The sequence below is a fragment of the Ipomoea nil genome, unplaced genomic scaffold, assembly GCF_001879475.1.
Source record: "Ipomoea nil cultivar Tokyo-kokei standard unplaced genomic scaffold, Asagao_1.1 scaffold1317, whole genome shotgun sequence".
Lineage (NCBI taxonomy): Eukaryota > Viridiplantae > Streptophyta > Magnoliopsida > Solanales > Convolvulaceae > Ipomoea > Ipomoea nil.
Genome location: NW_017617745.1, coordinates 3,620,372 through 3,643,275, shown reverse-complemented (window position 1 = coordinate 3,643,275; position 22,904 = coordinate 3,620,372). Strand labels below are relative to the sequence as shown.

At 31.2% G+C, this 22,904-nt stretch overlaps 1 protein-coding gene and 1 pseudogene across 1 annotated transcript; both read left to right on the top strand.

Moving 5' to 3' along the window:
* Positions 1–9,217: 9,217 nt before the first annotated feature.
* LOC109185375 (protein NRT1/ PTR FAMILY 7.3) lies at positions 9,218–15,182 on the top strand. Its single transcript, XM_019335371.1, has 5 exons — positions 9,218–9,372; positions 9,564–9,690; positions 12,093–12,310; positions 12,817–13,370; positions 14,049–15,182. The coding sequence occupies exons 1-5, from the start codon at positions 9,346–9,348 to the stop codon at positions 14,953–14,955; spliced, it is 1,833 nt and encodes a 610-aa protein (XP_019190916.1). The 5' UTR covers positions 9,218–9,345; the 3' UTR covers positions 14,956–15,182.
* Positions 15,183–21,472: 6,290 nt separating this feature from the next.
* Positions 21,473–22,445, top strand: LOC109185259 (annotated as a pseudogene).
* The last annotated feature ends 459 nt before the right edge of the window (positions 22,446–22,904 follow it).

Sequence of the window (22,904 nt, the reverse complement as noted above, 5' to 3'; positions counted from 1 at the left end):
GTTAACGGCGTTATGTTGTGCATAATTTGAACTATATATCCAGAATGAATAAACTATATATCCAGAATGAATAAACTATATATCCAGAATGAATGAACTATATATCCGGAATGAATGAACTATATATCTAGAATGAGTGAACTATATATCTAGAATGAATGAACTATATATCTGGAATGAATGAACTATATATCCAGAATGAATGAACTATATAATTCAAATTATGCACAACATAAAATGCAAAGACTGTCCGAATGATGTCAATGAAGATGATTGGAGATGGCTAATTGAAAACAAAAGGGAGGCTCGAAAGTTTAAAGTAATTTTAATTTATAATTTTAATTGGTAGATATTATTACCCCAATTTGTGGCCTTTTATATCTCTTGATTCTCTTCTACTTTATTTTTTTTATTAATAATAACTTATATATATATATATATATATATATATATATATATATATATATATATATATATATATATATATATATAGGGTTGCATTCAAATACAAACCCCCTTAAAATACAAACTCCCCTTAAAATAAAAACTTGAGTTCTTGCACAGATTAACATACTTACATGCACACAGGGCGCACTGTCAACAATTTCTGGGACTAGCTCATGCACACACTAACATACTTACATGCACACAGCACGTAGGAGGAAAAATCACAATCAACCATCAAAGCTCGTGCACAGGTTAACATACTTGCATGCACACAGCGCGTTGGAGGAAAAATCACAACGATCCATCAATGCCCGTGCACACATTAACATACTTACATGCACACTGGACACACTGCCAACAATATCTGGAATTAGCTCGTGCACACATTAACATACTTACATGCACACAGTTTGTATTTTAAGGGAGATTTATATTTTAAGGGTGGTTTGTATTTGTAAATAATCATATATATATATATATATATATATATATATATATATATATATATATATATATATATATATATATATATATATATATATATGACCAAAGCGAAAAAAAAATAATAGAGGAAATCAAGAGATCAAATCAGTTAGTGGCATAAAGTCTATTGTACAAATTGCATATGAGATGGTAAAGTACAATTTTATTTAATAAAAATTGAAGTCATGTTATTTTATCCACAAAATTTGCAGTTAATTATTTCTTTTTGTTATCTTTATTCTCTATTTTACAAAAAGACAAAGATTCTAATGAATGGCCAGATGTTGTTGAAGTTTGGAAGGCATTAAAAAAAAAAAACTAATGGAACTTGGTCTGTTCCAAATGGAGAGGAAATCATGGTATGAAAATTATAGTCATATAAATGTTGTGACCTTTCTTAAATTAATTTACTCAATTATTAATATTTATCTTAATTGCATAAAAAACTTCAAGAAGAGGGAGAGAAGAATAAAGAAAAGATTTCAAATGCACCTCTATCACTTGTTGAGCATTTTGATTTGGTATTAAAAAGAAAGTCAAGTTATGCACGTGGTTTAGGTTAAGGGGATAACTTCAAAGGCTCAAGAGAAGGTTCTTCTTCGAGCAGAAATAGAAACTTCAAAAAAGCGTGAAAAGAATTTAGAAGAAGAAGTTGCAAAATTTAAAGAAATCGCACAAGCAGCTTTAAGCTGGTGAAATCAAGCAAATATTTGCTCACTTAGCAAGCAATCAAGGGCTTCGAAATATGCTAAGCAATGCATCTCCATCAACTACCTCAAGTGAAGAATAATCAAGACGTACATTTTATTTTAAAAAGTTTTTATTTGGATTTTGTTGTATTTAATACAACATATATTTGTTAGACAATGAGGTCTTTTTTTATATATATTTTAATTTGACGAGTAACATTTGTTGAATGAATTATTTTATTCCAGATAAAAATTAAATTAAAACATTTTATTATGACAAGATTTTGAAATAAATAATTTTATATTGTGTGTAATGTATGCATTTGACTAGTATTATTTGAAAAAAAAAATTTGGTTACCAAGTAATGGTCACTTATAAAAACATTAATATTGACAATAGTGACACTATTTCAGCTTATTCTAGTGACAAAAATTTCGCTACTAATTTTCAGTATTTTAGTGACAAATACTTTGCCACTATTTTTAAAGTTATTAGTGACGAAGACGATGGCTACAAGAAATTGAATTGTTGTGCGACTTTAGTTAACACTAATGATTGTTTTATAGTTAACTTCTTTTGTCATAAATAAATACAACATTTGTTATCATGATTGTTGTCACAATAAAGTAATTATTTGTTATCACTTTTTAAGTCACTGATAATCATTTTTTTAGTTAAGAACAATTCTCACATCTCACAAATAAGTACAACTATTGTGACTAAAGTGTTTTCACAATAATTAATTGCAATGATTTTAGTTGTCACTAGATCATTTTTTTTGTAATAACATATTTAATTAAAAAATGTACATTTATTGTGACCACTATTGTTATCACTCAAATACTACTTTTAGTGTATGTATACATTGTCACAAAATTCTTGTGTAATTGTGACAACTTTTCAAAAGTCGTCACTACTACAATAGTGAGGGAGGATATAGTGATAATAGGTGACGACTTCAAAAATTGGTCACTAATTTCAATAGTGACCAAAATCGATAGTTTTGGTGACAACTTCTGTTGTCAGTAAATGTGAAATTTCTTGTAGTGATCATGGTATAGACTTAGTCATTGAGTTACATGCGAGATCATGTTTAACCTATAAGTTATGCGCAAAGTAGCGAGTTTTGTCCCGGAATGACCAAATTTACCATTTTATTTACATATTTGTGGTAAAAATAGTCCTTACGGGACTAAAATTGTCATTTCACACATAACTTAAGAGTTAAAAATTGTCATACATATAAATCTATATCTATATATATATAAAAGTAAAATCCTCCTACCAAGTTTTCCCCCCAAAACTTAGTGGTATTTTTGTAATAATAATAATAATAATAATAATAATAATAATAATAATAATAATAATAATAATAATAATAATAATAATAATAATAATAATAATAATAATAATAATAATGTTATTACCTCAACATTACCTTAAATAAATAAATTATTATTCTTTCCTTTTGAATTAGTATTTTCTACCTATAAATACAAACTTATAATTCTTCTAATCTCTAGCCTCCCCCATCAATCAAAGAATCTCAGACTTATTTTTCTGCTTTCTTTTCGTATGATTTTTTTTTAATATTTTTTTAACTATATTCTCCAGTACTTCAATAGGTTTTGCAGGTTATATCGTCTGGTATGAGCTTGAAGATACGTAAGGATGCTCTGCTTCAACAAAAGAAAATTGAGGAGGAAGAGCCTTGGTAATAGAACCCTAATGGTTTAGTTTTTATGAAAGATTGTAGAGATACGATTGAGAATAATAATGACGGTAAAATCAGATCTTCAACTTCACAATGATATATATATTTTAAGAGTCTACATTAAAAATATATAAGAGAGAACATACATGTTTATTAGATGTGTGAAAACTCTAATATTGTGAGTTGATATAATGATTGTAGGTATTTGGAGTGGTGATGAAGCAAAGAAGAAGAATGATTTGCCATGCAAGACAAATAAGGATTGTGTAGCTCCCTATCCTTTGAGTGCTTGCTATTGTGACCATCTTGATATTTTCTTTTTCTTTTTTAATTTAGTACACGACTGATGTATGATGCAATGCTATAGTTTGTTAAATACAAAGAATGCAGTCATCTCAAATCTATTTCGTTTCCCCCACATTGTACTATATCGTATATCATGGTTGGATGATTAGAGTAAAATTATTGGTACAAGTTTTTTTTTTTTTTTTTTTAAGGTTTCCTAGAATAAATAAATAAAAAAAATAAAAGCAGGGTGATTGACAGTTAGCAGCCACCCAATGCTTTCGGAGTTGTCCTTTTTAACTTTTAAGAAAAGAGTTGTACTATATAGACTCACTGCTGTTAGTACAATATTATTAGTAATTAATGTATAATATTATTAGTACAAAATCAATTTTACCTGCCTTAATAATTAATTATTAATATTATTGCCTAATAATTATGTATTGTCACCCTTTCCGGTGTAATTATTATGGTAATTTACATACATATATATTTTTATACTTAATATATAATATGATTGGCACAAAATAGATTATACTTACCATAATATATAGATTATTTTTTAATATAATTTCCTAATTTTTATTAAGGGTAATTATTCTCATAATTTTTCTTTCATTATTTTGTGTAATTATTATGGTAACTTTATGGTAATCTATTTAAATATATAGGGTGATTTAATTTAAATAATTTAATTTAAAATACTATACTATAATAACGAATTATTATTACTATAATAATTACTATAATAATAATAATAATAATAATAATAATAATAATAATAATAATAATAATAATAATAATAATAATAATAATAATAATAATAATATTAGCAGTAGATAAAAAAAAGAAATGAAAACGGGATTCAGTTAATAATAATAATAATAATAATAATAATAATAATAATAATAATAATAGAAATAATAATAATAATAATAATAATAGTAATAATAAGGTTAATTAGCAGTAAAAAATGAAAATATAAAAGGAGAGTAATACTAATAATTTGTTAGGAGTAAAAGTAGGAAAAATAGAAAAGGAAATGAAACTAAAATAAATGTACAATAATTTTGGATATAAATTATTAGCTTAAAAAGGAAAATATAAAAGGAGATTAATACTAATAATTTGTTAACAGTAAAAAACATAGAAAAGGAAACCAAATTAACTAAAAAGGAAAATGATACCAAAAATTCACTAATTAATAATAATTTAAATTTCTATAATTTCTATAATCAATACGGAACTAATTATATGGAGAGGATAAATAATTATTGAGTAAGTAATTATTTAGATAAGTGCTGACATATTTTATTTTATGGAAATATATTTTTTTCATTATTTAGCCAGCATAATATAAGTTAAATATAAATAGTAATTATATGGAAAGGATTGCCACTAATTATGGAGAGGATTGCCAGCCAGAATAATATGAGTCAAATAAAAATTGGAGCGTAATCAATAGGTAAATAATGGCATATTAATTGGATTGCCAGCCACCACAATAGGGTAATGAATAATAATAATAATAATAATAATAATAATAATAATAATAATAATAATAATAATAATAATAATAATAATAATAATAATAAATGATATTACAAAAATGTCCCTACGTTTTGGAGGAAAAATTTTTGTGTCAACCATTTTGCTTTAATATATATAGAGATAGAGATAGAGATATAGAGATAATGATATGCGTCTGATTAGAGTTTATATTTATTCATACAAATATTAGAATTTACATTTTTATTGATTTTTAAGTACAATTCTCTTAATTATTATTATTCATATTTTTAGAATTATAATATATATGAAATACAATTTGGAATAAATCAATTTAATTCTATAAATTTTTTCTATAAATTTATCTAAATATGTACATGATTAGAGATTATATTAACCATACAATATTTAAAATTTAATTTTGTATGTTATGAAAATAGGTACTTGACCAAATATATAAAAATCCAACTATATTATTATATTGTACATTTTAACATCTTTTTATTTTTTTTATTTTAATTTTAAATTCATAACAACAAAAAATTTTCCCGATAAAACACTATATTTTACAAAATACAATTTGATAAATATCATAAATTAATTAGTACAATATTATTTATGTTTATAATAATTAAGGAAAAAAAAATAATTCAAATATGGGAACCAATGATTTGAAAATGAAATTAATATATAGTTACAAATAAATATAGCATGATTACAATTACTTTAATTAGTTTTAATTACCTTAATGATATGACTTTTCTTTATCAATTTTTTTATGGAGACTAAGGGAGTGTTTGAGTTGGTGATTTTTTTTTTAAATACTTACTAATAAAAAATAATTTTAAAATATTTTTTTAATCCCTCATAACATGTGTAAATCTTATATTTTTTAAAAAAATACAATTTGATAAATATCATAAATTAATTAGTACAATATTATTTCTGTTTATAAATTATAATAATTAAAAACATATTGAAATATGTGAACCAATGATTTCAAAATGAAATTAATATACAGTTACAAATAAATATAGCATGATTAGATTTACTTTAATTAGTTTTAATTTCCTTAATGAAATGACTTTTCTTTATCAATTTTTTATGGGAGGCTAAGGAAGTGTTTGGATTAGTGCAAAATATTTTAAAATAAAATGCATACTAATAAAAATAATTTAAAATATTTTTTAACCCCTCATAACATGTGTAAATGTTATATTTTTTAAAAAAATACAATTTGATAAATATCATAATTTTTGTTTATAATAGTTAAAGAAAAAAAAAATAATTCAAATATGTGAACCAAATATTTCAAAATAAACTTAATATAGAGTTACAAATAAATGTAGCATGATTAGATTTATTTTAATTAGTTTTAATTTTCTTAATGAAATGACTTTTCTTTATCCGTTTTTGATGGGAGGCTAAGGGAGTGTTTGGATTGCTGGAAAATATTTTAAAATAAAAATGCACACTAATAAAAAATAATTTAAAATATTTTTTAATCCCTCATAACATGTGTAAATGTTTTTTTTTTAAATACAATTTGATAAATATCATAATTTTTGTTTATAATAGTTGAAAAAAAAATAAATAATTCAAAGATGTTAACCACTGATTTCAAAATGAAATTAATATACAGTTACAAATAAATATAGCATGATTAGATTTACTTTAATTAGTTTTAATTTTCTTAATGAAACAACTTTTATTTTTCATTTTTTTTATTATAGACTAATGGAGTGTTTGGGTTGCTGAAAAATATTTTAAAAATAAAATTACTTACTAATAAAAATAATTCTAAAATATTTTTTAATCCCTAAACATGAGAAAATTTTATATTTAAAAAAAAATACAACTTGCTAAATATCATAAATTAATTATTGCAATATCATTTATGTTTACAACGAGAATAATTAAAGAAAAAATAAATAAATCAAATATGTGCACCAATGATCATAAATAAATTAATTATTGCAATATCATTTATGCTTTGGCCTGGAGATTTAAAGTTGCTCACCTTTGGTTAATAAGGATGGATGTGTCCCTTCCACTCAACCACAAGCTCCAGTTTCTTAGTGAAATGACTTTAATAAAAGTAAAATCCTCATTTACAACATTTCAGCCCAAATTAACATGAATATTAATTAATTAGTAAAAAAATAATAAAGCTTAATTGGTAACAAAATTTTATATAAAAATTAACTAATATCTAATGAATTGTTACCACAGATTAAAGTCAATATGTACATAAAAATAGAAAATGGTTACCAAATTATGAGAATAATTAAATTATTATAATTGTGAAAATAATGGATACAAATTCTGCGTAACAAATGAGAAAATTCGTTCGAAATTTGCGTAATTTTATAAAGAAATAATAATTTATTAATTATTATTTACTTTATACTATTAATAAAAGTAAAATTCGCATCTTCAACATTTCCGCCCATATTAATGTGAATATTAATTAATTGATAAAAAAAATTAATAAAGCTTAATTGGTAACAAAATTTTATATGAAAATTAACCAATATCTAATGAATTTTTATCACAAATTAAAGTCAACTTAAAAAAGAAAAATGGTTATCAAATTCTGAGAATAATTAAACCATTATAATTGTAAGAATAACAGAAACAAATTCTACGTAATAAATGAGAAAATCCATTTGAAATTTTATGTAATTTTATAAGGAAATAATAATTTATTAATTATTATTGACACCAATCTATATTTATACTATTAATAAAAGTAAAATCTTCAATTAAAATGTCTTTCACCCTTCTGATACGAGATTGCCCTTCAAGTTCTAACGAAAACAACTCATGTTGATGCTCGCATATGCCACGACTATCAACAAAAGTCAGGGTCAAACACTAACTCACGTTGAGTTATTACTGAAAAAATCAGTCTTTAATCACGGTTAATTGTATGTGACTTTTTCCCGAGTCACCCATCCTGATGGTTTGGTGATTTTAACTCTAGACGAGGATGAATAAAATTGTGTTACTACTACCAATGTTGTCTACAAAGAGATTTTCAATAATGTATAATTCAAGTCATTGATATTATGGTTTTTTATATATAAAGATGACAAAATTGCTATATATCTACATAGAAAATATATCTTTCGTATAAATAATTTCTATAACTGAATTGCTAGACAACGAGCTAATTAGCCCAATTAATACAAATTCTAAACACCGATATATAAAATCTCTAAAGTTGCAGCACCGAATGCGTATATCTACACGTTAGCTATTAATTGGGCAATTATTTACTCAAATTCAAGCATTGATAACATCAGAAAACATAATCGGTGCAACTCAATTCTTCAATTATATTATATAATATTCGATGTTATAATTTATACAATTGTATATCGATCTAAATATTTATAAAATATTATAACAAATTCATTCCGTGCAACGCACGGGCGCAAATACTAGTATAACTTAAAAATCAAGTTTGTACCACGTGTATACTTAATGAAAAATAATGCAACAGAAAATATAAATATTAAATTTTATATAGTTTATACCTAAACTGAAATAGGAGTGGAGTGTCAAATCATTGTGAATGATGAATATATTATGAACCAAAATTCTTAAATTCCTAAACCCAAATAGTTAGAATTTCATGTGTCAAATCAAACGCAGCCAATTGACAGACAATATTGGATACTTGATAGCAACCCCAAATTAGGTCATGTTTGTGTGGAGTACATATGGACCAAAATATTACCAAAACAAAAGCAAAATCAAATTAAACCTCAATTCACACCTTATTATATTATTTAATTTACCAGTATAATTTAAGGTCCACTTTTTTTAATTATTATAAACAACAATCTAACACCGCTGTACAATTTCTCCCATATGAATGTGGTAGTGACTCCCTTTTTAAAAAAAAATAAATAATTTTTTTTTGTTTTTTTTTTCTGTTTCTTATTTTCTTTTTACTTTTCCCCAAATTTGAGAACCGAAGTTAAACGAATCTCCACCGTCCATTTCCTAGAGTCTCTTCTCCCCATCTTCTATATATACATACTCCACTCCTTGTACTCTCCAAACTATAGCTTCTCTCATTTCCTTTTTTTGGCTAGCTTGCTCTTTCCTTAGCTTCGACCGCCATTAAAGCCCTCTTCTTCCTTCTCCATAGCCAGCTAGCTAGCTTGAAGCAACAAAATCTCTCTGAACCTTAGCTTCCATCATCAATGGCTTGCTTAGAAGTCTCCAAGAAGGTTAGCAGCAACTTTATTTTCTTATACCGCCACACATTTTCGAGACACTGGGTGCTGAACTTGGCCTTTATTGGCCTCGACTCAACAATCCCCTAGCCATCGAGTGCGAATTGAAGTTGTCCGTGCGAGTCCAGTGCAATCGAGGAAATTAAGGTTTTCATGTTTGTTTCAACTTTTGTTTTGTTTTGCAGGCGGTGTCGGGGATGAATGGTGATGATCGTGAAGGAGAGAGAACTAGGGATGGATCGGTGGACATGCATGGCCGGCCGGCTATCCGTGACCGGACCGGAAAATGGTTCGCCGGAATGATCATTCTGCGTAAGTATCTATCTATCTTCTCCGGTGAAAAAATAAATAAAAAAATTTACTGTGTTATCTATCTGATATCAAACTCTGCTTATCTCTCTGTGTTTTCACTGTCATCTCATCAACCTACCTCCATATACCGATATACGCCACTCTCTTTATCTAAATTTATTTATTTATTTATTACTTTCTACTGTGCTCTGAACCTCTTATCTTCCCAGCTGCCACTTTCACTGTCTTTCCTTCACTGTTTCCATGGCCAAAACTGTCATTTCACCTCCAACTGTCTCTCTCTCTCTATACATCATCAGACGTTACAAAATCATAAATACACAATTCCAAGCAACTACCAAATGATCCATTTCATCATTTTTCTTTAATATTTTTTACTTATTTTTATATTTGATTTTTGTGTTTAATAGTATTTTTAATGTAGTTTCTAAATATATAAATTTTGTATATTAATAGTAAACTTAAAATTATAAAAAATTATATTAAAAATAACTTCAGTCAAGCCACGTTAATCGAACCAGACACAAAATGTGACGGAAGGGTATATGCATAGATATATGTGTTATTTGATAACGAGAGAAACCTCACAACCTTTTTGGATGTAAGTAAAACTCATGTTATGATCTTAACATGTAAAAGATCACAAGGAAGTAAATTAATCAACCTAGGTTATTCATAATTGACCAACTCAAATTAAGGGGTCAAGGATTTAGAGTCCTGACTATATATGTAGTTTTTTCAGTACTATTAACTCTGTTATAGTGTAATACATGTCCATACTTTGAACATATGACTTTCCATTTGAGAGAGTTATAGTTATGTCGCTTGATCACAAGGTCTTTGACACTATAGATAGGTGTAAAAATATGGAGAGAGGGGGTGGGGGTAAGGGTAGGGTAGGGGGAATGGATTGGGACAGTTTACTAGGTTTGAAGGAAGCACATACACCTCATTCAATAGAGGACAAGTAGATTAAGGAGAAGGGGCGAGGAAGGCATGCAGGATTAGGGAACACATGCCTGACACGTAATCTGTCAACTCTTTTGCCATTTATGAGGTTGCTTGCCACGTCATTCTTTCTCCTCTCTAGTCTCTATCCTGTCTGCACCGTATGTCATGCACTCACTCGTATGTAATAATAATAATAATAACTTGTCTTTTTTAAATTATTATTATATATACTCAAAATAAATATTCAAAATAATATTATTTTTTTTTATCGTTTCATTCAAAATAGCTTGTAGAGCTTTTTATTTAATATTATTTAAGAGTTCATAAATAATTATTTATCCACAAATGGACAAGTTTTCTTTTTAGTCTGATTACCTTTCCAACTGTATTTGTTCAAATGTCAACTAAACATACCCTCGATAAATTCGCCTGATTTTATCAGAACTATCTTATAAAGAAAGTTTAATAATAATAATAAGACTTGTCCTACTTTCAAATCTTACTCCCTAAAATTTATTCTTTAATGTGACGATATGATAGATTATTTTTTTTCACATGGATTCCTATAAAAGTGTCTACATCAAAATTTTGAGTGTGAGAATAAAAATTAAGAGTAGAGAATAGAAATACATATAATATTTTCGTAATAGTAATATCTACACTCAACACAATGCTATCCTTCTGGGTTTATTTATAGTATACACTTTTTTGGTCATCAAATTTCTTGTCGTGAAGAAATGGTAGATGAAGAGGAGAAAAGGTAATAGTGATGGGGTCAAGTTACTTTTTCTTAGGTCTCAAATATGTGAATAGAATTTTTTTTTATTTTTTTCTTAGGTCACAAAAGTGAGTGGTTAATGAGAAGAATTTCACTTCAACTAAAAAACATAAAATTACTTAGAAAAGGAAAGAAATATATAGAATCTTTCCCCATGAATCATCTTAATTACAAAGCCTAAACACCAAAGTACAAAGTTATATTTCAAATTTCAAAAGTGGAAAAAAGGTTAAAGGAGTTTGTGTTGTGTAATTAAATGTTTATGACAAGTTCCAATCTTTTGTGCCATTTGTGTGCTATTTATGTGCAATTTCAGAAATGTATTTCTCATTAGCCAAAAGTGTTATCATGCATGTTGCATATGCACCAAACATTTAATTAGGACGGCCAGCATTTATGTAACGAGAAAATCGTGACTTTGTGAATAATTAGTAGACTATCCATCAATAATTAATAATAAATACTTACCATAAACATAACATTAATTGTTTTGTTGTTTAATTAATTACTCTGTTTAAATTTTTGTCAAACATTGATACGTAACTTGATGTGTCGAATATCTTACTTTTCAAAATTAATAAATGCTCTCTACTTAATTAATAAACTCAACATGTACAATTAAGAGACTAATAGTGATTTTTAAAAATTAAAAAAAAAAAAAAAAAATTTGCAGTGAATCAAGGTCTAGCTACTCTGGCATTCTTTGGTGTTGGGGTAAACTTGGTTCTGTTCCTGACAAGAGTGATGGGAGAGAAAAATGCTGATGCAGCCAACAGTGTGAGCAAATGGACTGGCACTGTTTACATCTTCTCCCTTCTTGGTGCATTTCTCAGTGATTCATATTGGGGAAGATACAAAACATGTGCCATTTTCCAGGTCATCTATGTCATTGTAAGTTTCCCTTCCCCTTCCTTATCACCATCATCTTAATTGTATTCAGTATTCAGTAAAGAAGGCAAGATTTATGTGATTCGAGTCTCAGCAAGAACAGTTACGACTAGTTGGTGCTGAGAAGGGAATAGGTGGGCAGAGGCCGGTAAGGACCAAATACAGCATCATGTGGCTAAGGGAATTATTGGGCGGAGGCCAGTAAAGGCCCAAGTCCAGCACCCTGGCTCTCAAATATGTGTGGCGGTATAAGGAAATAAAGTTGCTCCTTCAATTCTCAACTAACTATAGTTTTTGGTATACGGATAAACGCTTGATCGTAACTAGCTAAGTAGTATCAGAGACAATTAAGACTGGTTGGTACTGGGTGGGGATTGTTGGGCGGAGGCCGGTAAGAGCCAAATTCAGCACTATGTGATTAGGGGATTGTTGCGTCTTTGCTACTAGCTATAACTTTTTTTTACGTAGTGATAAGCGTTTGATCCTAACATAACTTTAATTACTTACAGGGATTGGTGTTATTATCTGTGACATCTCAACTCTACTTGCTGAAACCAAAAGGCTGTGGGGATAAAGAAACCCAGTGTGGCTCCCATTCAAGCTGGGTAATTGGTATGTTCTATGTCTCAATCTACTTGGTGGCTCTGGGAAATGGAGGATACCAGCCAAACATTGCTACATTCGGGGCAGATCAATTCGACGATGAGAACCCGAGAGAGAAACACTCGAAAGTGTCGTTTTTCAGCTACTTCTACCTGGCCCTCAACCTTGGCTCACTCTTCTCCAACACCATTCTGGACTTCTTTGAGGATGAAGGGTTGTGGGCTCTGGGATTTTGGGCTTCTACTGCTTCAGCTTTTGCTGCACTTGTGCTGTTTCTAGCTGGGACAACAAGGTACAGGCACTTCAAGCCTAATGGCAATCCCCTTTCCAGATTCTGCCAAGTCATTGTTGCCGCTTCGAAGAAATGGAAGGTGCAGATTCCTAGTGAAGAAGAAGAATTGTATGAAGGTGATGATGAAAATGAGAATTCAAGAAAGATGCTCCACACTGAAGGTTTCAGGTAAATGAAGAAGACAATTCAACTGTCTAAATAAATCTTTCAGGACTGTTCTATCACATTGTTAGGAACAAGCGCTTACCAGGTAGACAGGGTGATTTGACTCTTCACAAACCTTCGCCCAACAATTCCATAGCCACCAATTGTTGGATTTGGTCACCTGCCCAATAATTCTCCCTCTTAGCACTTTCCAACCTTAACTGCATAATTTTTGTCCCTGAATACTGAATACTATTTGTTAGGATCAAACACGTTTCCCTATAGACAGCGACATTTTCAAAAGGCAAGGTGCTAGACTTGACCCTTCACTGGCTTTCGTCCAACAATCCCTTAACCACCAGTTATTGAACTTGGCCCTACACAAGCCTCCACCCAACAATCTCATAGCCACCAATTGCTAGATTTGGTCCTTCACCTGCCCAAAAGTTTCCCCTCCCAATACCTACCAGCCTTAATTGCATAGTTCTTGCCCTTGATACCATTTTTTAGGATGATCAAGAGCATTTTCTTATAAATCATCACATTTTCTAATTGCATAGTGTTGGACTTGTCCTTCACTGGCATCAGTCCAACCGTCTCCATTGCTACCAATTGCTGAACTTAGCCTTGACAAACCTGGGCCCAACACAAATTAAACATTAAAACATGGTGACTGACTGTCTCTAATCTGATCTATTGCAGATTCTTGGACCGGGCATCCGTGATAACATCAAAGGAAGCTGAGAACAAGAAGCAGAGCCCATGGCGCCTCTGCCCAATCTCCCAAGTGGAAGAGGTGAAGTGCATTCTAAGGCTACTACCCATCTGGCTATGCACCATAATCTACTCCGTGGTTTTCACCCAAATGGCCTCCCTATTCGTAGAACAAGGCGACGCCATGGAAACCAAAGTAGCAAACTTCAGAATCCCCGCAGCAAGCATGTCGAGCTTCGACATCTGCAGCGTGGCGGTCTGCATCTTCCTCTACAGACGCCTCCTTGACCCCCTAGTAGGCAAGATAAAGAGGAGCAACAGTAAGGACACAGACATTCACAACAACAACGTTGTCACGAACGGGGGGATAACACAGCTGGAGAGGATGGGGGTGGGGCTAATCATCGCCGTGATGGCAATGCTGGCAGCCGGGCTAGTCGAGTGCTACAGGCTCAAATACGCCATTAAAGAATGCAGCAACTGCGAGGGCTCCAGCTCCTTGAGCATCCTGTGGCAAATCCCACAATATGCACTGATAGGAGCCTCGGAGGTCTTCATGTACGTGGGGCAGCTCGAGTTCTTCAACGCCCAGGCGCCCGACGGGCTCAAGAGCTTCGGCAGCGCCCTCTGCATGACCTCCATATCTCTGGGGAACTACGTGAGCAGCTTGCTGGTGAGCATTGTGATGAAATTTTCCGCTAAAGATAGCAGCATGCCGGGGTGGATTCCGGGGAACCTTAACCGGGGGCATCTTGATAGGTTTTACTTTCTGCTTGCGGGTCTGACTTTGATGGATTTGGTGGCGTATATTGCGTGTGCTAAGTGGTATAAGAGTGCCAGACTGGGGGAGAAGTTTGAAGAAGAGGATGAGGAGAAAGGTGGTGAGGTAGCTTGAGGTGCGGGCAACGAATTTTAGGTAGCTAGTATAGGCTTATATATATTGTGGCCCTTATGAATAAGAGGAGACATTTTATTGGTGTCTCTGAAACTTTTGTACAGAACGAACTCCATCTTCTCCTGCTTCCCTCCCTGCCCTTCTCACTGCCATCTGTTATACTGAGGTTCCACCATCACTCCAAGAAATGAATTCCTAGATTTAATTTGTTTCACCTTTTGTTTTGACATCAATGTCTCCCAATACATGTATGAAAAAAATAAAATAACTCAGAATGATAGAAGGTGCGCATTGACAAATTATTGTGTGAGTAGTCTACACAACTGTGTGGATCATGGTTCAAAACGACATCGTTTTGATATTTTAAAAAAATCCTTACTTACCAAGATACCAGGTTGCTTCTCTATGTGGGAAGTGTTGGCTTCAAGACGCGTGTTAAAATAATGAATATTCTGGGTTAAGATAATATATTTTATGAGTTAAACTACTTTATTTTATGTATTAGAGTAATGAAATCTGGGGTAAGACAATGTATTTTATGAGTTAGAATAATATACTGTATGTGTTACAATAATGTGTTCTAATAGTTAGAGTAATGTATAATTATTTTATTTGTTAGAATAATGAAATTCCTGGAGTGAGATAATGTATTTTATGAGTTAGAATAATGTATTTTATGTGTTAGAATAATGTATTTTATGAGTTAAAATAATATACTTTGTGTGTTTTTAGAACGTGGTCCACATAGCTGTGCGGGTCACGGTTCACGCAATAATGATTGGTGTGCATTGGATGTCTTGTATACGCGCACAAAAATTAGGAATTGACTGGTAGGCTAATTAGACAATAGTTATGTTGTGCAACCGAATGCACCATACATGGTGCATACAATGCAAAACGACGTCGTTTTGACGAAAAATGCGCGTCCCACTTAAAAAAATTTTAGGTTTGATTCTCGGCAATAGCATTATTGTGGATATATAGTTATGAATTTCTGGATATATAGTTATGAATTTCTGGATATATAGTTATGAATTTATGGATATTTAGTTCAATCATTGTGGATATTTAGTTCATTCATTGTAGATATTTACTTCATTCATTCACTGTGGATATATAGTTATGAATTTTTGGATATATAGTTATGAATTTATGGATATTTAGTTCATTCATTGTGGATATTTAGTTCAATCATTGTGGATATTTAGTTCATTCATTGTGGATTTTTACTTTATTCATTCACTGTGGATATATAGTTATGAATTTATGAATATATAAAAATGCTATTGCCGGGAATCGAACCTGATTTCTTTTTTAAGTGGGACGCGCGTTTTTTTTAACTAAAACGACGTCGTTTTTGCATCCGTATGTACCATGCATGGTGCATACGGATGCACAGCATAATTTGCGCTAATTAGGCGACTCGCGAATTATCTTTGCAGTGGCTCTAGGAGTGAGATCCGGGGATTATGATACTGGAATCACTTAAGTATAAAACTAAATAAATAAAATTAGATTTGTACTTGTAGAAGTAGGAATATTTTTAAATTACACCGTGCGTTTACTGTGCAAAAAACTAAATTACACCTTTCGTATATCGTGCTGAGATAAATTATATACAAAGATAAAAATAAAAGAAAATTAGACAAGTAGTAAAAAGTAAAAACTATGAAAAAAAAAATTATATTACTTAATATAAGCGTTTGTCCTATTACACCTGATATGTCAAAGCAAAGCAGAGCCAGATAGATGAACAAAAATTTTGTCAGCAAATCTTGAAATAAGTAATAGAATTCGGAACAAAAATAACATGGTAAATATATAAGTATTTTAATTTTTCCCATTTCATCTACCATGTTGAGGTAAAATATAAGAATATATTTTGCCCAATTTACCTAAAGTAGTAAAACTATTGAATAAAAATTACAGAGTAGTATTTTTTCTATCCCACTCAATCAATGCTAAATGTTACTAAATTTGTTTTTGAAAGACAAGTGCATTTTTGTGCATTTGTCGTGCATTTTTCGTGCACATTGTTGTTTCAACTTTTGTCTCACTTCGTTTACAATGTCACTACTATCGGAGTTAATACTATATGGGTCCTTCAAATATAATAGTTTTGATATGTTAAGTCCTAAATTTTTAAATTGACTATTTGTGGTCTTTTGATTTTCAAATTGTTACCATTTGTGATCTAAGTTAACCATTCATGGTCTTTCAACTATCAAATTTTACCAGTTGCGGTCCTTTTAGGAGGATGATGAATGGTTAAATTTTGAAAGTTGAAGCACCATGGGTAGTTAACTTGGACTACAGATGATAACAATTTGAAAGTTGAAGGACCATGGGTGATCAATTTGAAAGTTTAGGACTAAATGTGGCAAAATCACTATACTCGGAAAACCCCATATGACATTACCTCTATAAGATAAATAAGAGATAGAGAGTCTCTCCACTCCCATTTAATCCACACAGCAAATGTTACATAGACGCAGCATATCACGATGGTACCAATTCAGCTTCGGTAGGTGCGGTACTTATGGGAGAGGACGGTCATTTTGTCGCAGCATTTGCAGCGCCACTGCCATGTTGTTATTCCCCACTAATGGCAGAAGCATATACATGCAAGGAGGCCTTGTCTTGGCTACGTGACCGTGGAGTACAATCGGTTGAGGTCTTTACGGATTGCTAGACGCTACATAAATATTTGACACCACCATATCAATTGGCAAGATCGTATATTGGTTATGCCCTTGATGGATGCAGGAACCAGATTAATAATTTAACTTTTTGTCATGTTCAATTTATTTCTAGATCGCAGAATTATTTAGCACATAGTTTAGCAGCTTCGGCTTTCCATTTTGATACAGCTATGTATTGGGATGATATCCCACCTGATGCTATTTCAGCTTATCTATAAATACAACCCATGGGTTGACCTTTCAAAAAATTTAATATCACTAGTTTGTGTGTGTGTGTAGACAGGGAATCAGACACAAAGCTTCTCTCAGGTGAAACGTGCGGATTAATCACAATCTTTGATCTTGCCAAAATCAACAGCCCAGAATGAAGAAACAATTAAAAAAAACGCGGTGACATTATGGTCATTTTGTGTAAGGTCACAATTTAAGGTGCGTAAGTTTAAAATTTAAGGGTGTGTAAGTTCAAAGCTTAAGGTGCATAAGTTTATAGCTTAAGGTGCGTAAGTTTATAGCATTAGGTGTCTAAGTTTAAAATTTAAGGTGCGTATGTTTATAGCTTAAGATGCGTACGTTTATAGCTTAAGGTGCATATGTCTGAAGCTTAAGGTGTATCACTTTCTAGTTTAAGGTGCATTAGTTTAACTCTTAAGATGTGTATGTTTAAATCTTAAGATGTATAAGTTCGAAGCTTAAGGTGTGTAAGTTTATAGCTTTAGGTGCCTAAGTTTTAAGCTTAAGGCGATTATGTTTAATTTATAGTTTAAGGTGCATATGTTTAAAACTTAAGGTCCGTCACTTTTTAGTTTAAGATGCGTATATTTAAAACTTAATATGCATTATTTTCTAACAAGTGCATAAGTTCAAATCTTAAGGTGCGTCCATTCGAAATGCTTTATCACATCTATGTTGCTAGAAAGTGCATTTGTTTTTTACGTCTTTCTCCTACCAATTTTTGGTGGTGGAGGGTTTATCCTCTTTCGATATGCATTTTGATGAATTTATCTCCAATTTATGGTGGTGGAGGAGTTCTTTGTTCTTTTCCCTTTCCTTTTTTTTGTCCCCATTCTATTATTCTGCCTTTTGTTTTCTCTTCTTTTTTGTTGTTTAATTTCTTTCTCTTAATTGGTTTCTCGTTTGTTCTTGTTTGTTCTGGATTTCTCTTCTTTTGTTGTTTCTTCACTGAGTCTCCTGTGAAACCATCTCATAAATCTAATATGTGAAACAAGTTAGGTCATATATAACACAAATATATAAAATACTTATTATGGAAATTGAATGTAATAATAATCATCAATAAATTGTTTTTTTACTTTTAAGGAAAATATGATATTTTTAAATCAAAATGTAATATTTAGTATTGAATTAAGTTGTTTCTCTCAAAAGAGTATTGAATAGTTAATTATTAGAAAAAAATGTAATACTAATAATGGATAAATTATTTAATTGTTACTTATGAGAAAAATTATAATACTTATGACAAAAAATGTAATACTATATTTTCAAATCAAAATATAATATTAATATTAGAAGAGTTATAATAAAAATTATAATACTTATGTGAAAAAATATAATATTTATCAAAAACCCGTCACACGGATCAAATTAGAATTTGCCTTCTTCATTTCTTTCTCTTAATTTTTCCTTGTTCTCTACTTTCTATTGGAGATGACCGCGTTTCCGGTTCGAACCGTAGGTTCGAACCGGAACCGTGACTGTGCAAACCGGAACCGAATCGGAACCGTTTGTACGGTTCCGGTTCTGGTTCTTAATCGGAACCTATAAGGTTCCGGTTAAGGTTTGTAAATCTTGGAACCGGAACCGGCGGTTCCGGTTCAAAACTGAAAAAAAATTAAATATTATAGTGTTATTTTTAATTTTTTTTTTTTTAAATAATTCCAGTTAGAACCGGCGGTTCTGAACCAGAACCGCCGGTTCTGAACCGGAACCGAAACCAGACCTTACTATAAGGTTCCGGTTCCGGTTTCGCCATCCACGGAACCGGAACCGTGGTCACCCCTACTTTCTATTCTTTTTTGTTGTTTCTTGTTTATTTCTCTACTTCTTATTTGAATTTCTTCTTGTGAGCATCATATATATAAATAATAAATGTGTGATTTAACTATCAATTTAAACTTAGTTAACTTAGTTGATACGAAACACAACATATTTAATTTAGTATTAAAGTTAACTTTTCATGCACAAACTCTTGGGTTAACCCAAATCTCCGCGACACCCAATAAAAATTAAAGGATGAAGCAAATTTTACTGTGGACCATGGTCCACACAGCATTGTGAACCATGCTCCAAAACGGTGTTGTTTCTTTTAATGAAAAGAAATGGCACCCTTCCGCATAAGTAGATATGCTTGTATAACATATTCAGTTTCATTTTATATACATTGTAGTTTCATTTCAGCACAACTACAGTTTTATTTTGTTTCAACTACAGTTTCATTTGATATTATATATACAATAGTCTTATTACAGTGAGACATGTTATTGAATTATATTTTATACACATTGTAGTCATATTACAATACCAATAAATTATAATTTTAATTCAACTACGGTTTCAATGGATAATATACATTCAAATATGTGAAACTATTATTCAATTTCATTTTATATACATTGTAATTTCATTATAACACTACTACAGTATCATTTGAATATAACTACAGTTTCATGTGACAATATACACTCAATATGTGAGACATGTTATTCAATTTCTTTTTATACATCCTGTAGTTTCATTTCAACAAAACTAAAGTATCATTTCTATTCAACTACAATTCTATTTGACAATATACACCCAATATGTGAAATATGTTATTCAGTTTAATTTTATATACATACTGCAGTTTCATTTCAACACAAGTAAAGTATCATTTCAATTCAATTACAGTTTCATTTGATAATATAAATACAATATGCAAGATAATTTTATTTTAAATACACTGTAATTTTATTTTGTTATGAACACAAAAAATGCAAAATTTGTTAAATGTAACAACTATCATTTCTTTACTTAAAAAAACGTCGCCCTTTTTGGACCATGGTCCAGAAAGCCCCAAAGCCACAGTATAACAACCGAAAGAAGGGGCATGTTCATATATAATTATATTGCTGACATGATCAAATCTGTCAATATTTGGTCAAATTTTTCATTTACCAAACAAGCCATATACATTGTAAAAAAAGAACAAAGCATTTAGCATTGATTGTAACTAATATTAGACATTAATTTTTCTTCCAATAATATCTAATGATTGTTTATATTGCAATATAATGTAACTTTAAAAAAAAAAAAATGCACTTAGCATTGATTATAACTGATAATATATGCCAAATACCTTGTGGTCGAGCGGCAGTTAAACCTCAGTGAGGGTACGGTATATGCTCTTTTGAATATTGAGAATGGGGTTGGGATAGGGATATTATTCATAGCGGTGTTTATTCAGTTAATAACTGAATCAAATTAACGGAATTTTTAAATGCTTTAATCATTTCAAATCGAAATTCTTATTTTCAAATTAATTGAACTGATATTTTTTTCGGTTAATCGATACCAATTAACCAAAATATTTTAGTCCAATTTTAAAAACCTTAAAATTTGTAAATTTATAATAAAGTAAATACCCAAAATGGTCCCTCGACTATAGCTAAATTCATAAATTGGTCATCGACTTTCAATTTCAACCAATTAAGTCCTTAACTTTGCAATTTTAACACGATTTGGTCATCTGTCTATTTGACCGTTTGTTAATCGTGATTTTTGAGGATATATATGTAATTTCAAGTGCAAAGCTCAAGAGAATGCTCTTGGAGGTGACAGCGCTGTTTCAGAAGGGGAAGTGCTTCTCCGCTTGCTGCTTGGTGATCACGAGCCGGTTCAGCTTAGAGAACGCTCTTGGAGGTGACAGCGTCGCGGGAAGTGCTTCTCCGCTTGCTGCTTGGGGATTACAAGCCGGTTCAGCTTGCCTACGTCGCTTGGAGTCACGGCTTTCTCGAAGAGCTGCTCCAGGGACTTCGTTGATCTATCTATCAAACGCTATAATCTCTCTGGCATGGGGGCAGCGCCGGCCTGATCTAAATCGATCTCGCACGTGACCTCCTGTATGTGCACCCCAACTCTAACACCCTAGTGGTTAGCACGGAGATTATTACGCCCAACTATTACAAAGGATCGGAGAGAGCTATGCTCCTCCCTAACTACCACTTCAGAATGGGCGGCGCCGCAATTCTCGTGTCCAACAAGAAGCGCGATTCGGGTCGGTCCAAGTACCGGCTCATGCACGTGGTCCGCACGCACAAGGGCGCCGACAACAAAGCCTACCGCTGCGTTTACGAGCAGGAAGATCCGCAAGGGAAAGTTAGAATCAACCTCTCAAAAGACCGCCGGCAAAGCCCTCAAATCCAAAATAACCACAATCGGCTCGCTCGTTCTCCTAGCGTCGGAGCAGCTCCTCTTCATCTTTGCCCTATTCGACCGGAAAATCTTCAATCCCAAATGGAAACCCTACATTCCCGACTTCAAATAGGCCTTCGAATACTTCTGCATCATCGCTGGTGGCTGTGCCATCATCGACGATCTCCAGAAGAACCTGCAGCTCTCCAGGATGACGTTGCACTGTTCGGAAACACGTCGTCTTCTTCGCGCTGGTACGAACTCAACTACATTGAATCCAAAGAGAGGATGAAGAAAAGCGACCGGATTTGGTAGATTGCTTTCGGCAGTGGATTCAAATGTAACAGTGCGGTCAGAAAATGCAACCGGAACCTTAAAAAACCGACGATGGACCATGACATTACATATATATCCTCAAAAATCACAGTCAACAAACGGTCAAATAGACGGAGGATCAAATCGTGTTAAAATTGCAAATTGACTTAATTGGTTGAAATTGAAAGTCAGGGACCAATTTGTGAATTTAGCTATAGTCGAGGGACCATTTTGGGTATTTACTCTTTATAATATTACACCACAAAATAGTCATCACATCAATACATAAATGATAAATTTTGAAAAAATTAATCTAGTAGTATTATTTATGAATTATAAAACAAATTAAAACATATATATAGATATACACATGTAATTCAGCTAACCGATCAGCTAATTCGGTTAACAGACACTTTCAAACCGAATTAACTGTTAATCAAAATTCTAAAAAAATCCTTAACCATGAACCAAAATAAAATATTTAACCAAATTTTGTTGGTTCGTTCAGTTATTCGATTTTTCATC

Excerpts from the sequence above, each read along its gene's own strand:
- LOC109185375 (XM_019335371.1), top strand. The coding sequence starts at position 9,346 with ATGGCTTGCTTAGAAGTCTCCAAGAAG. Across the intron at positions 9,373-9,563 it reads GCTTAGAAGTCTCCAAGAAG|GCGGTGTCGGGGATGAATGG; the intron begins GTTAGCAGCAAC and ends TTTGTTTTGCAG. Across the intron at positions 12,311-12,816 it reads TCCAGGTCATCTATGTCATT|GGATTGGTGTTATTATCTGT; the intron begins GTAAGTTTCCCT and ends AATTACTTACAG.